The 16,273-nt window shown below is 39.5% G+C and overlaps 1 protein-coding gene across 1 annotated transcript in view; it reads right to left on the bottom strand.

Annotated features, from left to right (window-relative positions):
• Positions 1-16,273, bottom strand: part of LOC133363322 (sodium-coupled monocarboxylate transporter 1-like) — a 126,320-nt gene that overhangs the window by 31,206 nt on the left and 78,841 nt on the right. Inside the window, exons 10-12 of the mRNA XM_061582728.1 lie at positions 15,278-15,345; positions 12,034-12,120; positions 9,228-9,412 (exon numbers count right to left, since the gene is read on the bottom strand). Of these exons, the coding sequence (XP_061438712.1) occupies positions 9,228-9,412; positions 12,034-12,120; positions 15,278-15,345 (340 nt within the window). The remainder of the gene's footprint in view (positions 1-9,227; positions 9,413-12,033; positions 12,121-15,277; positions 15,346-16,273) is intronic.

Genomic DNA, 16,273 nt, shown 5'->3' with positions numbered 1-16,273 from the left:
TGCAATAAGTCAGAATTGTCTTTATTGCCTTCCACCTCTGTGGGTAGCTGAGATTGTAGTTCGCGCTGCTGAGTGTTGTTGGTTGCGCAACTGGACTCTTGGACGACTCCAAACTTGTCTGTTAACACGGAAATCGTGCCCCCTTCCTCCAAACCTAGAGGGACGAAAGGACTGGTATGGCTGAAAACAGCGAAAAGGACGCCTGTCATCTCGTCTTTTACTTGTTACTGGCATTGCCTTCTTCTTGTCTCTTGTTTCAACTAGTACTTCACTGAGCACACTGTCACCAAATAACTTCTTGCCTGCATATGGTTCTGTCGCCAACACCATGTGAGAAGAAACGTCCGTCTCCAAATGACGAAGCCACAGAATATGCCTAGCTACGACTTCAGCAGCCATGGCTCTAGCTGCGAATTGAGTAGCATCCATTGTTGCATCTGCAATGAAAGCCTGCATCCTTGAAAATTGTTTTCCTATGTCTGTCTTGGTCTTGATCTGGATTTTCCAAAACTTCATCTAACCACAATAATGCAGCTCTTGAAAACACAGATGCTGCTATAGATGCACGTACCGACAATGCTGACACTTCATGAACCTTTTTAAGTGCCGTATCTAACTTTCGTTCTGTAAGATCTTTCAATTGAGCATCCCCTTCTCTTAAAAGGAAGTTTCTAGAAACTAAGGCAGAAATTGGAGAATCAATGTCTGGAGTTTTCAGTTGCTCCATAAACTCTGGCTCCAATAAGTATAGTTTCTTAGCATACGTCATTGACTTGTTAGACTGAACTGGGGAGTCCCATTCAGATTTCACTATTTGTCTGAGCAGTGATGGTACCTTAATGACCTTATCGGTAGACTTTGTTTCCGGAAGGACAGATGCTCCTCTGGAGGTAGAAGGTGCCTGGTCTGTAACAACATCATTCAAATCTAAAGCCGCCATAGCCTTGCATAGCAGAGGCATATAGTAAGTGGTATGAAACAACCTATTGGAGTGGTGCTCTTCTGGTTGCGAAGTATCACTCCATTCATCTGATTCATCTTCAAAATCAAGCACTGAATCATCGTGCATAAACCGTTGCCTAGCAAACCTTGATCTGTCTGGTCTGTCAGCTAATAAGCCCTGTGCTCTACCTCTGGCCACATCATGTGGATCTGGGGATCTATTTGCAAGTTCAGTGTGGAGCTCATGTTGCTCAACTTCAGGGAAACCTGCCTGATTCATCTGATCACTGCACTGTCGTATATGGTGTTGGCAGTGACTTTGTTTTGGTGTATGACTGCGCTGTTGTACCTGTACAGGATTCACTTGAAAAGATTGGCAAAACGCAGCTAGTTTCGCTGATATATCACCCATGAGAGCCTTTCTAATATAATTTAATTCTGCAGCTCCTAAATGAAAAGACTTCACCTGCTGAAGTTCCTGATCTGAACACAAGGTGGCAAGAGAGGGCATGTGTGTGGAGGTAAATTGATGTTGATTGTGATTAGTTCTCTCATGCAAAACTCTGTGCTGCTGAATATGACTGTGCTCATTAGGCGCAATATCATTTGCAGGCTCTAACGCCCCAGTGCCCTGCGGAAGCTCGGGGTGATGAGTCTTAAAACCGGTAAATTCTTCATCATTGTTGTCAGAATCCGAGCAAAAAAGGACTGAAGGATCTGGAACCCCCTCCTGCTGTGAGGGAAATTCAGCATTAACTGTACTCAATGGCTGTGATTGCTGTCCTAGATACAGCGCCCTTCTGCTTTGTAAGGAAGCATTTTTCTTATATTCCATGGCTCCCTCAGCAGCAACCCTTCCTGATTGCTCAGCTGTATGGCTAACTGTATGTTTTGTTTTAGACATATGCCTGCGTCCTGATTGCTCTGCTACCGTAGTGCTAACAGGCTGTTCTGCACCTTTAACGGTGTCCATACTTTTATGTTCTGATTGCAGTGCTACCGCACCAGCTACAGGGAACGCAGTATCGTTAATTGCGTTTAAAGTTTTCCACCCTGATACCTCATCGCTTACAGGGGAAACAGGTGCAGGTTGATTAACGGCCGTTCTCTGTGCTACCGCAAGAGTGATTGGGCCGCGCGGTGCCTGTGAGGCTGTTTGCTTAAAATGGCGACTGTCTTCGAGAGCACTGAAGCGGCTCGTCTTTTTAACTGCTGGTTTATGCAAGTGAGCTGTAGGTGCTACCGCACCAAGCGCTGCAACCGTTCGTTTAGAAAGCCTTGAAGAGACACTTTTTTGCTCCTTAGGCATTTCACTGCTAGCAGGAAGGACCAATTTATAAAGGAAATAAAACTACTGTGCCAATCATTAAACAAAGAAAAAATACCCCGGAATTCATTAAGAGAGGGAAATATCATTAACAGAAAAATCCACAAAGAAAGTTATTACTGAGGGAAACCGCCCCGGAAATTCATTAAATGAGGGAAATATTAACGGAATGTAAAGAGGGAAAATCACAGAGAAATTCATTAGTGAGGAAAATCTACCCGGGAAACCATTAAGTGAGGGAAATATCACTAAGGGAACACATTAATTGGAAAAATCACAGAGAAATTCATTTCTGAGGAGAAAACATTGTACTAATTAATCTTAGGACTAACAGCTATATACAACACTGAGAGAAGAGTTAAGGGAACATTGACTGCTAATAAATAACATAGAGAAAAAGATAAAGATATAACTCGGCCAGACTGAAGAGCAAGGCGAAAATCAGTACTGCTCAAGCGAGGCAGGAAAACGAACTAGCACTCCGTGGGAGGGGCCGCATTATCGGTCGTTTTGGAGTGTTAACTCTTTCCTGCCTCAAGCACTAGCAAGGAACACAATACCCACTTGGGGGTGTCCTGGTGCCCACTGGAGAAACTCTATTCATAGGATTGCCATAAGTCAGAATTGACTTGAAGGCAGTCCATTTCCATACATGATCTCCAACAGGCTTTGTGGAATGTGCACATATGCACTTTGTACATTCTCTGGGCAATATGCACATTCTCCAGTCAGTATACACAGTCTCCAAGAAACATGCCTTATCCCCCCTTATCTCTTGCTCAGAGAGGTGCAACCTGTACTCCCCAGACTGCTTATGGCCTGCTGCCTAATCTTACATGGCCCACAAAATACTCTCCCACTGGTCAGCCAAGCAGCAGGAAGAAAGGGGGTGGGCTCCAGAAAAGATCAACTTTTTTTCTGCAGTCCAGACCCCTTTTCACCACTCTCAGCTGTTTCTCCCGTCAGGTAAACAGCACTGCAGGGAGAGGAAAGTTTTAAACCAGAACAAAGTGTTAATTTGCTCTGCCTATTGAGGCAGAAAAAAGGTAACATTTTCTTGCCTGCTTTCCTGCTAGTAAAGGAACATACGATCATGTTAGCATCCTCCCCTCATGCTCTGCTTTATTAGCAAAGAAGGTGCTAATAAGGGGATGAGGAAATGTTAATTCACTTACATTAAAAATGCTTTTTCGTTTGAACCAAATAATATGTTTAGAAAAAAACATGGTCATTACAAGAATCAGATAATTATATATAGTGTGGAAATAGTGGATAGTGAGAATTTTTGACCCCCTCATAACTAGTGATGCCACTGAAATGAATTGGTCAGTTTGGAAGTTGAACCCGATGAGTTAAAAGTGACCAGATGTGTACTAAGCCTTGCACTCTTTAGCAAACTGTTAATATTCTCATAATTCAAGCAGAGATCAATTACAAATTAATTTGTAGTTTGTGCACGGGCACATTTAGGAGGGCTACCTATCTTCTCTTCAGGAGGCACCATGGAGCTGTCCTCCACTACTGCTTACTAGAACAGTAAGGTAGTGGGGCAGGGCAGTAGCAAGGTTGAGGCTACGAAAGCTTCTTTTGTTTTAAAAAGCTAATTTAAGGCACCTAAAAGTCACTAGCTAGTGTTTAGGGTTCCTTGCTGCCACTTGAGTTGAAATTAATGTAGAGTAAGTCTCATTGAGAGTGACAGGTTTTCTTGATGATGTGCCATTACTCTCCAGAGGAATTTTACATATTTAACCTATTTTATGTACAGTTTATGTTTAATTCCCCCTGGCACTCTAAGAGGGATTTGAATGTATCTGTTAAATATATAAAATTCCCCCAGACAATGGCAAGATATCATCAAGACCCACCACTCCCAGTGTCTTGCAACACTGATTACAAAGTGAGCACTACCTAGGTGCTCTTAGCCATCAAAAAGTACTTTTTATAAACAAGAAAATCAAATATAGTTATGGAATTTTATAAAAATGGTGAATGCTTAGCCAAGATTATAAAGCAAGTTATAATGAACAGCAAGAAAATTACTAATTCAAACAGGGCAAATTTGTCTATCCCTACATAGCTAAAACTTGGATTTCACTTAATGAAACTGATTAGCAAGAGATTCAAGACAGACAAAATAAACTCTAGTAAGTTCGAAAATAACCATTAAAAATTAATGTTAGTGGACAAAACCACATTATTCAAGTAACTAAAATCTTGTTGGTTAATTTGCACTAGAGTGGCTGTATACTACAGCCAGCATTCATTTTTCACATTCCACCATGTTAATTGAAAATACCCCCTCATGCCATTCTGTTGCTTCTCATAAACTCATTTCAAATCAAAATCTTACAAAACTTATAATCCTGAACTCAGAAATGCTTGTTTAATAATCCTCTAAGTTTTCATGCCGATACACAAAACACTCAGAGAGAATCTAGAATTCAAAGTGTAAAATAAAGGGGGGAAATTCAGACCCCTGTTGGACATTTTTCTATCAGTGGTCTCATAATTTGTTGAAATTAATTAAAAATCAGCCATGTTTACAGAATACCTATAATCCTATTACTGACCTTGTCCCATACTCTAACCTTCATCTTCTGCAGTTTAAAAGTTTTAAAAAATGCATGGCTGATTTTTAATTAATTTAGGAAATTTAGCACTGGAGTCTATGATAGTGCAGGCATGCTCAGTAAGAACCAACTGTCAGTGTTCTAAAAGCCAGGGTAACAGCGGTTTGGCTTGGCTGATAAGGTGGCCACACCCACACCAGGCATTTATTCCACTTTAAACAGTAATGGCTTCCACCAAAGAATCATGGGAAGTGTAGTTTGTGAAGGGTGCTGAGAGGAGACTCCTATTGCCCTGATAGAGCTCCAGTGGCCAGAGTAGTTTAACAGTCAGCCCCTGTTCTTGTGACTGTAGTTCTGTGAGGGGAACAGGGCATCTCCTAACGACTCTCAGCACCCTTCACAAACTACACTTCCCAGGATTCTTTGAGGGAAGCCATGACTGTTTAAAGTGAAATAAATTTCTGGTGTGGGTGTAGTAAGGGACAGCTTTGGTTTAAATTTGGTTGGGAGACTACACGTGTCAGCTGCAGAATAAAAAGGTGGGGAAACCCCCCAAAATAATGATACTGTTCACATTGTTTTCCTTTTGGAAAGGAAAGGCACTTTCCCTCTGCCCAGTGCCCACCCACCCAATCTTCTCCCCTCCCTCCTACTCCCCCCTCCTCTCTGCCCTTCCCCCAGGTCAGTTTCACATATTCTAAACATGATTGCACAGGAATAAATCCCACTGAACTCAATAAAAATGCAAATGATAAAACCTACCCTCCCTTCATCCTCCCTCCTACCCCTACCTTTCCCCCTCCCGCCCCCTAACCCCCACCCCTCCCTTCTCCTCCCCGTGAATCCCACTGAACTCAATAAGCGTGCAAATGATCAAACCTGCCCTCCCCTCCCACCTGCTCCAATTCCCAATCCTCCCATCTGCCCTCCCTCCTCCTCCCCATGATCAGTTTCACCTATCCTAGGCATGATTACAGGACAGTAAATCCCACTGAACTCAGTAAGTATGCAAATGAGTAATCCATTCTCAGCAAACTTGCACAGGATCCCATTTTTTACCTCGTGGATTAAAAAGCAGAAAAATTCACTAACAGGCAAAAAATCTTGCAGTTTAAGAACGTACCAACAGCCAACAGATATTTCTATCACATTTTTAAAAGCAGGGAAATTCGATAGCTACAATGAATGCACCAGGGGAGCAGGAGACCTGACCTCCTCTCTGAGATATTGGACTGCCCTACAAATTTCTAAAAATGCAAACAATTTAGGTTGGTCTTTCACAATCCAATCCACTTCCCGGGCAGCTTGGAAGAATTTGGTAACGTGTGCCTCTGAGCATACGGTGAGTGGTGACAACACCTGCAATCAGCCCAAATAACAGAAACAAAACATGTGCTGTGCTGATCTTGTTTTAGCAGGGAGGAAGCAACAGTATTAAGACAGCTGATATAGTTCAGATAGTCACTTTAAACAAATTTATTTACTTTGCAATTTTAGTGAAGCCTCCTATAGGAAATTATTTTTGGCTTCTGTTTCTGTGAATATGTGAAGTACAGCAATACTTTGCATAATTTACACTTTAAAAACTCCAAAAATAATTGTGGAATAATGGCACTTACTTTCTGCAGAATAGTCTCCAGTGGACACGAGGAGTGTCTCAGTTTACACAAGATAAAACAGTGGGAGGTGAAATATATTCTAGCAAAATTCTTTTTTTTTTCAATTAATTTTTATTCCAATTTTCAAAACCAAAACAATACAAAAGAAAACAACACAAATCAATAACTAGTACAATACAAAAAGAAAGAAAATATATATATATATATATAAAAAAGAAAGAATATTGACTTCCGATTTGTCATAGTTCAGCTATAAATCTATAATATATAACAAACCTATCTCTTAATAGATTATAAAATCACCTTCCTCCAACGGTTATCTTAGTTGGTTTCAAATCTCATTAACATCATATCATTTTAATCTTCCACAAAAAGTCAAAGAGAAGCTTCCAATCCTTGAGATATATGTCAATCAATTTTTTTTCTAAATAAACATGCCAATTAATCCAACTCATCAAATCTACTAAGTCCAGTAATTTTAAATCGCTCTTCTGTCATTATCCATATTGGGTCCATCTTCCATCTTCCATCTTTACGCACCCAAAAATCTTGCTGTCATAGTCATATAATAAAAGTCTGATAGGAATTTCCTCCATCACAGATGTTTTCTTACCATCAAATCCAAACGTATCACTGAAGTGTTGTTGCAAAGCCGCATCTCTGTTCCTCTTTTCCACATGATACACTAGTACATCTCTTGAAGGTTTTTCCATTGACACAAAACAGGGATTAATTCTGTTAACTTTCTCCATTTCAAGTTCCATCAAATCCTTCCAGTCCAAGAATTTTCTTGAACCGATAATATCTTTATCTCCAATCTCTTCAATTCCTTCAAGGACAGCGCTGAATTCCAAACTATAATATTTGTCTCCAGGATCCATCACAGCCAGAAAATCCAAATCTTTTTTCATGTCCATAATTAAGCCAATCTCCATAGTTTGAACCTTGCCTTTAATTTCTCTTCCATCCTTTTTTTGTTTTCCAGATCTATCTTTATTCTCCTTTCTCATAGAATCCTGAGTTTCTTTCAGCTCCTGTCTCATTTCGTGAAATTCAATTCTCCACGCTTGTCTATTATTTCTCAGTTCTTGTTTTATTGAGTTAATCCCATTCATTATTTTCTGAAACATGTCTAGAGATAAAGTCCCTTCTTGTACATCCATGATCTTCTTAATTGTCATTCTTAAAACCAAAGGAACAAAACTCCTTCAATTTTCAATGTCCCAAACAGAGAGCAGCTTATTTCTTTAACCAGTTACAAAGGAGTTAATCTTTCCAGCAAACTAACGTCACACGCTAGACAGCCCTTATCTCTTATCTGCCCAGAAGTGTAAGAACGGCTTTAGTTCACAGCGTCGAAATAGCTAGTAGCAGAGAGAATGAGCAGATTCGTCAAAAAGAAAAAAAAAAAGTAGATCAAGAAAAATAGTCCCAGTCTTATCTCTTTCAATCAGAAATCTCTCATCCGTTTAATCTTTAGAATGCTATTTTCCATGTCAGCTTTTTGCAATAAAAAAAAAGATACGCTATTTATATTTTCTTCCCCCTTAGTTCCGTGAATAAAAAAAGGAAAGTCTTACCTCACCTAGGTTATCTCAATTGCTGTTACTTTGACAAATCTCTTTAGCTGTATAGATAAGAAAATGATGAATGTAGACAGGAGGATGTTTGCCTGTTAATCCGTATAAAAAAACGGGTCACTTATCCAGCTGAGCTAGCATAAAAATCCTCGCTCTGTCTGAGCTGCTGGAAGACAGACAATTCTGACGAATTCCAGACTCCAACAATCAAAACAAAGCTATGTAGGAAATCTCACGTTTCTTCTTTAACCGGAAGAAATTATTCCCAGTCAGAAAAGAGCCTTCTGACTGAATTTAAACTGGAAAAGTTTCATCCAAGACGAGAGCTCGTCTCAGAGGCTGCACAGGCGTAGGGATCCTCCTGGGAAGTCTATTCTAGCAAAATTCTAGGTGTGCTCTGTTTTTAATTGACCACCCTTCCTTAAGTGGAGTGGTTTAAGCACAGCAGGCTGAACACATGCACCTTGGGCAGGCCTAGTTTGTTTTCCCCAATGGCTAGATCCATTGCTTAAGCAGTAACATATTGTAATCAGTCTAATTTTACGTGAAACTGCAGTTTCAGATTCAACTGTTTAATGTACCCAAAATAGAAATAAACATAATCTCCAGTTTGAAAAACAAAAGGCTGTCTTCACCATCATGACATTGATCAATAAAAAAGGCTTTGAAATTAATAAAAATAAATTTGACACAGATTTCTAGGATGAATGAGAGAAATATAATTTTTTGATTCGATTCTCTGTAGAAACAGGAATAACACAGAAAAGAAGCAAAGTAAGAACACCAACAAACATACAAAAATATAATTCATCTTTGGAGATGCAGTCCTAACTGCAGGTCTTACCATCACTCACCATATGCATATATTGTGAATTGTATAGCTGCCCAATTTCCCTACATTTTAAAGATTGACAGAAATATCTGTTGGCTATAGGTACATTCTTAAACTGCAAGGGTTTTTTGCCTATTAGTGAATCTAGTCCCACAATCATTGTTCGATTTCATTTCATGTAATGTTCGTGCCATGGTTTGCCTTCCAAAAGGAATCCCAAAATGGCCAATGACAATATACTAAAGCATCCATAAAAAACAGTTAAAAGAACATAGCAAAACATATACAATATAAAAAACAAACAAACAATATGAAACATTCTGTAACTCAAATATTTTATGGACTTCTTGTGCATACCTTGGTGAAGTTGGAGGAGGCAGAGTAGTAGTTAATTGTGTAATCACAGAACTGTTGGGCTTTGGACAGCCTTCAGTTGAAAGGGGTAATGGCCTTGTTCTGTGAGGAGGGGGAGGATGTTTCTGGGCCCCAACTCCAAGCCACAATACAATAAGAAACCCACAAAGTAGACCTGAAAATGCACCCTAAAAAGCAGAAAATTACAATGAAAGCTTAACAAAAAACAAAACAAAATCATTTCAAAAACTGAAGGGCCTAGCTCCAGTTTTTAAAATGAAATTAACACAAATATTTCCCTACCATATATTTAATGAATCTTACAGGGTATTATCAGGGCACCAGTTTTTTATATTCCTTTGTCCCAATCCAGTGGTGTGCCGCAGGCAGGGATGTAAGAAGGCATCATTTTCCATTCAATCCTGTATTAGTCCTAAGCAACTCTGTTCCACTAGTTTCTCTTCCACCAAAATGGGTGAAATTACCTAACTTACCTACAGTCAAGAAATCAGAAGAATACTAGGACTGGGGAGGGCAGCTGTGAGAGAACTAGAAAAGGTCCTCAAATGCAAAGATGTATCACTGAACACCAAAGTCAGGATCATTCAGACCATGGTATTTCCGATCTCAATGTATGGATGTGAAAGTTGGACAGTGAAAAAGGCGGATAAGAGAAAAATCAACTCATTTGAAATGTGGTGCTGGAGGAGAGCTTTGTGCATACCATAGACTGTGAAAACGACAAATAATTGGGTGTTAGAACAAATTAAACCAGAACTATCACTAGAAGCTAAAATGATGAAATGGAGGTTATCATAGTTTGGACACATAATGAGAAGACATGATTCACTAGAAAAGACAATAATGCTGGGAAAAACAGCAGGGAGTAGAAAAAGAGGAAGGCCAAACAAGAGATGGATTGATTCCATAAAGGAAGCCACAGACCTGAATTTACAAGATCTAAGCAGGGTGGTTCATGACAGATGCTCTTGGAGGTTGCTGATTCATAGGGTCGCCATAAGTCATAATCGACTTGAAGGCACATAACAACAACAACAAATGTTATTTCACCCATTCATTTCAATGCAAAGAAAACACAATGCAAAAGGGAAGGAGACGCAATCAATTACATATCATTTATGAACTGAAAGCAGGAACAGCAGCAAATATTGATCATATTAGCTAGATTAATTTCCTTTCTGGACATGGAATGAAAAAGCAAACATCAGCAACTTCCACATCCATATCTGTTTTTGTCGGAATTCTCCAACATCCCTAGTTGCAGTTCATCATTTGTTATAAAGGAGAAAGCAGACCCACATACAACTACAGAGAAGCCTGCATATATACAAGAGATGTGTGCATATCTTGGCATATATGGGACCCTGCATCAGGAAGCCTGCCTGTAACTTACTGAGGAAACATTTTTAAGTGAAGAAAGCAATAGCTTTTAAAACATCATATTGAAAGTTTTAATGTATTTTAACATTTGTTTTTATGATGTTTTAAAGTTTTTTGGTGCTTTGTTTGCCGCCCTGGGCTCCTGCTGGGAGGAAGGGCGGGATACAAATGAAATAAATAAATAAAGGAAATTCTATTAACCAAAGTTTTCTGTGGTGTTTGTTTTTCTCCAAATGCTTTTTCTTGGAGAACTCTATTCAAGAATATGTAGTTCACTGTGGTTTATTTATTTATTTGTAGTTATCATTAGCAAACAAACTTCTCTCAAGCCGTTACCAACTTTGCCAAATTTCCCGAGATTCACAGCAGTTCTTATATTGATTGCAATGTCCTTTAATATGTAAAGAATTAAAGGACTGCTCCCTGTGCAGACTTATCAATATAGATTGTTTGAAGTTATCTACAATGGGAAGAAATGTTGAGATTGGTGTATCACTTAACCTTTTATATTCGATTCAAGGTGCTGGTTTTGACCTATAAAGCCTTACATGGCTTGGGACCACAATACTTGATAGAACTCCTCTCCCGATACGAACCCACCCGTACACTACATTCAAGATCAAAGGCCCTCCTCTGGGTGCCTACTCTGAGGGAAGCTCAGAGGGTGGCAATAAGGAAGAGGGCCTTCTCAGTGGTGGCCCCCAAATTAAGGAATGATTTCCCTGATGAGATGCGCCTGGTGCTAACACTGTTATCTTTTCAGCACCAGATCAAGACTTTCCTCTTCTCCCAGGCATTTTAGCGTGTTTTTAAATTGTTTTAATTTTTTAAATTGTGTTTTAAATTGTTTTTAAAAGATGTGTTTTTAAATTTGTATATTTGTTTTAATGTTTTTAGTTACTGTAAACCACCCAGAGAGTTTCGGCTATGAGGCGGTATATAAGTACAATAAATAAATAAATAATATTCCCCTTCCCAGGCATGCAGTGGGTTCCTGCCTCTTATCCAGGTGGAAGGCAAGCAATAGTTTCCTGGTTCAGATGAAATGGCAAACTATGGATTACATCAAACCAGGTAAATGGCAGGGGTCACCACACGAGAGAGAGAGAGTGGATGAGCGCTGGGCTCCCAATTGCTTACTGACAAAATGCTAAGCCATGGTTTCTTTTTACATCTGAACTATATATATATATATATATATATATATATATATATATATATATATATATATATACACACACACACACACACACACACAAGCACTCACACAGAGTCTACAAGTGTGTGTGTGTGTAGCTGCTAAGTAATGGACTCTAGACATACTCTCTGAGATACTAAAAAATGAAAGACGACCATTGCCCTCCCGCCATTTCATTTAGTAAAAGTAGAATACAAAACAAGTACTTACCTTAGCATTTGCAAAAGGCAAAAGGATGCCCAAACAAAATATTCCTAAAAGGGGTCCACCAAATATTCCAAAAATACTGAGTGAAGACTGAGGAAGGAAAAACAACAACCTCAAACTCTGGTAAATGCAGAAACTAACAAAAACAGAACATTAGTCTTACTAAATATTTGTTCTCACAATGGAAGGATGTTTAATGGGACCATAGGAGGCGTCACTTCACTTCTGGAGCCAGTCAGACAGACTCAGGATATGATCCGATTTGTTTAGGATTTTGGGGGAAACAAGTTAGTTCATTTTTGGATGAGTCCAAAAAGAGCCCAGAGGTATTTGCCCATCTGTAACTACTACAACAGAGTATGGATGTGCAATACCATCTATTAGCATTGTTCAAAAGTTTGCATTGCACCTTTGCTGGCATCTATCCGCAAAAGTAAAGTGCAGTTTTCACAAGTGCAGGATTTTCTACTTAATAGTTCAAATGTTCTCAGTTCCTAGTGTGCATATGTCCCCATTCATTAAGTAAAGACTGAGATGGGAGGAAAGTGGTTTTATTTATATATTATTATTTAATCATTATATTTATATCCTGTCTTTCTTCCCATGATGTAATTCCAGACAGTGTACTTGGTTTCTTGGAACTATTCCTCATTTACTTTTCCAATCAGGGTCCTAACCAAATGTTCATGGTACAATCTCATACTACCCCCTCAGTACCTTGTGAGCCCTTTTTTATTTATCATAGATGTTCTACAACTGTTTGTGACACTGAGAACAAGATGCTGGACTAGATGGGCCTTTGGCCCAATCCATCAGGGCTCATCTTATGTTCTAACATGCAGCAGTGGAAACTGGATTATTTCCTTACCATAAATTCCTGTTCAGGAAGAAGGCAGGAAGGCATTCAGTATTTTTAAGGCTAACCTAGACTAGAATGGATCCAGATAATCAGTTTCATCCAGGAATGTCTGCAGCTGTTCCACCACAACCCTCTCAACCATCTTTTCCAGGAAGGGAGTATTTGCAACTGGACACTAGTTGTTGCAATCCATTTTTCAGGGTAGCTATGTAGCAATACATGACAGGCACAGAAGCATTTCTTGAGTGCTTATTGGGGCAGAATCATCTGAGCAAATATAGAATCCAGAGGCAAATATGTCAAAATGTTTAGTAAATATATGTAGAGGGAAGCAGCCCCCAAATGACAAGGTGGCAGCTGTCCCATGCAAGAAATGGTGCACCATGTTCAGTGCCTTGTACACCATTACTGTAGCCTCCTGAACCCAATGAGAAAAAATAGTGGTATGTACTTTTTAATGCAAGTACCATTCTAGAAAGGAGACTTCCTTATATCTGCTTCATTTGTGGGACCTCTTGGAACCAGGATGTCATTGAAACAAGGGTAAAGGAATATCCCCTTGAGATACCATTGTGCCACTAAAGTCACCAAAACCACGGGGACATCTATGGGAGAGACCTATGAGGATTTGGCTGAAGTCAGGGCTGATCACCCCTTAACAATGGTGGGCATAGGTTGGCACCTGTAGCAGGAGCTACTTTTATAACTGAGATTTTTTCTGAGTCCTTTTGTATTGCTGGGCACCTTAGTGCCCATGGGTGACCTCTATGATGTTTATTGCTAGAGCAACTGTGGGACTGGCTCCTGTGCTTGCACATCTTTTGATCCTTGCAACGTAGTTTATGAGGTGAGTGTAATGACTCAAGTGTTTAACCTCCAGCCCTGATAATGTAGGTCCATGAGCACCATACCCTTGCCTTCCTTTGCCACCAGGATTTTTGCCCATGCCAGAAACTGAGTACAGGCTTCACTTTCTGTCAGACTGGGCAAAGATAGTGAGGAATCCACCAAGTCCCCCACATCTCCTACCCTGGAGCTTTTACCTCCAGATTGTACTCTTGAGCCATCACAGTAGCAGCCAAGGCTTCTCTCTGAGTCATCAAGTACAATGGGAAGTATATCCTGCAAACCTGGTTAGCTGTCCCTTCTTCCCTCCTGCCCGGCCTAGAGATGCAACTGTCTAGAGAGGACTAAGTGTGTATTGTGTTGCAGGGCCTTTAGGTAATTGAAACAAGGAAAACTTGCCCGGCTTGGAGGCCTGTATACTTCTTTCCCCACAGCCTGGAGTCAGCAAGGACAAAAAACACACTTTAAGCCAAAATAACAGCTAGAGAGCTAAGCTGGCACCTTGCTATCTATCTATGAGACATATGACTGGGAAATAGGGGGGAGGGGAATCAATCGTTGCTGGGCCTTTCCCCAAACAAGATGGGAGTGGGTATACGGAAGGATATTGAATACTTTCCTTCCTCCCTCAGATTATATGCAATCTAAACAGATATTATCCCACTTGGTATCTATACTGGATTTGTAATTGTAGTTATATATGTAATTTTTTATTGTTTTGCATGTAATTTTAAATGTTTATGTGCAACTGTTTTAACTTTTTATATAGTAATGTTTTATTTATGATTTTATTGTAAATCGCTTTGAGATGCATCATAGAAAGCAATTCATATATGAAATAAATACATTTTTGCTTTTGAAATCACTATGTTTGAAACTGGACAAAAGGCAGTACAATTGTTTTGTTTCAGATTGTGTCAGAATCAATTATATCTGTTGAAAGGATGGTTTTAGACATGCCTGAAAAAAGTGGGATGACATCCCACCCCATCCCAACCAACTTCATGCACTGGAAAATAAAAAACCCCAATGGTATTAACTGCATCCTTACCGCAGTAAGTGCTTTAAAAACACCAATAGGCAGAATAATATATGACTACCTGGGACAATCTACCTGAACACAGGAAAGAGTTGTGTGAATTTCTCAATATAATATAATCTACATAATTATCAAAGAGCAAACAAGGGCTGGTTTCACCCAGCTTTGCAATTCACCCAATTACAGAGGGTCCTGTCAGGCAAAATGAGGCAACTCAAGCAATTTGTGGCCTTTCAGGGGAGCACAGGCATCTTGTCTTCCCTTTCTTTTACTTTTTTGAAAACAGCAGCTCTGCTGTTACCTTTGGCAGCACAGGAGAGCCTGTGTCACCACAGTTCTTCTTTCTCAGAGTGCCTTTGGGAAGGATGGGGGCCAATGGTCAGAACTCTGCTCCAGTGCCACAGAAGCAACCAGCAGAGCTCTATCTTTTGGAAGTATACACATCTACAACAGTGGCACTTCTTTTAAAGCAGATTAAGACTGAATAGTCATTAGACACTTACCTGTAATAAGCCACTCATAATAGACGCCACTGCAGCCATGGAAAGGCACACTGCACCATACAACACCTCTAAGTGGATAAATTTATACGAAGTTTATAGGACTTATTTAAATATGCAACTGATCGAAAAGTTTTACTGCTTGCTAATAAATAAAATCACACATAGCAATTAGGATTTACTTCTAGGAATGGCCAAAACAACAAACTGCCATGTTCTTGCTTCCCTTGACAGAGGACTAATATGAAAATCATTTTTAAAGAGCAATAAATACTAGATTAATTATTATTGTTGATTTTATTTATATCCCACCCTTCCTCCCAAAGGAGCCCAAGGCAGCAAACACGTTATTGATAAAACATTTTTTTTAAAAACATACTAAAAACAGTTTAAACATTATCTCAACCAGGGTTGCCAGGAACAGTGTATTTCAACCATCAAGTGCCTTGGTAAAGAGGAATGTTTTTAAATTCCTCCTTAGTCAATAATGAGACAGACACACCTCACCAGGGAGGGCATTCCACATATAGGGAACCGCAGCTGAAAAGATCCTGTCACGGCTCAATGCCAACCGGGTACTCCCAACTTGCGGCACCACCAAAAAGGTTTCACTTAAACTAGACATTAGTTGAAACATATAGGGCGGTATTCAGTGCCAGTCCACTCAGAGTGGACCCTCTGAAGTTATGACTAACTTAGGTTCATTAATTTCTTTTTTTAATAACATTTTATTAAAAGCTTTTACTATAACATGTCCCTGTAAACCTCTCAAACAACAGGGTCAATAAACCATCATTAACATTAACCAATAAAGGTGTACATTATGTCAAGTCAAACATTTTAATTACACCATACTTATTTCATTGATCTACACTTTGTTTTAGGGAAAAGGGAGAAGAAAAAGAGGAAAGAAAAGACTAAAACAAAACAAATGGAGGAGGGGGAGAGGAGAGAAAAAGGGGAAAAGGAAAGCAGATGTATAAAAAAATGTATCATACA

Source organism: Rhineura floridana, chromosome 8 (assembly GCF_030035675.1).
Source record: "Rhineura floridana isolate rRhiFlo1 chromosome 8, rRhiFlo1.hap2, whole genome shotgun sequence".
NCBI classification, from domain to species: Eukaryota; Metazoa; Chordata; class Lepidosauria; order Squamata; family Rhineuridae; genus Rhineura; species Rhineura floridana.
This window is presented reverse-complemented; position numbering and strand designations above follow the sequence as displayed.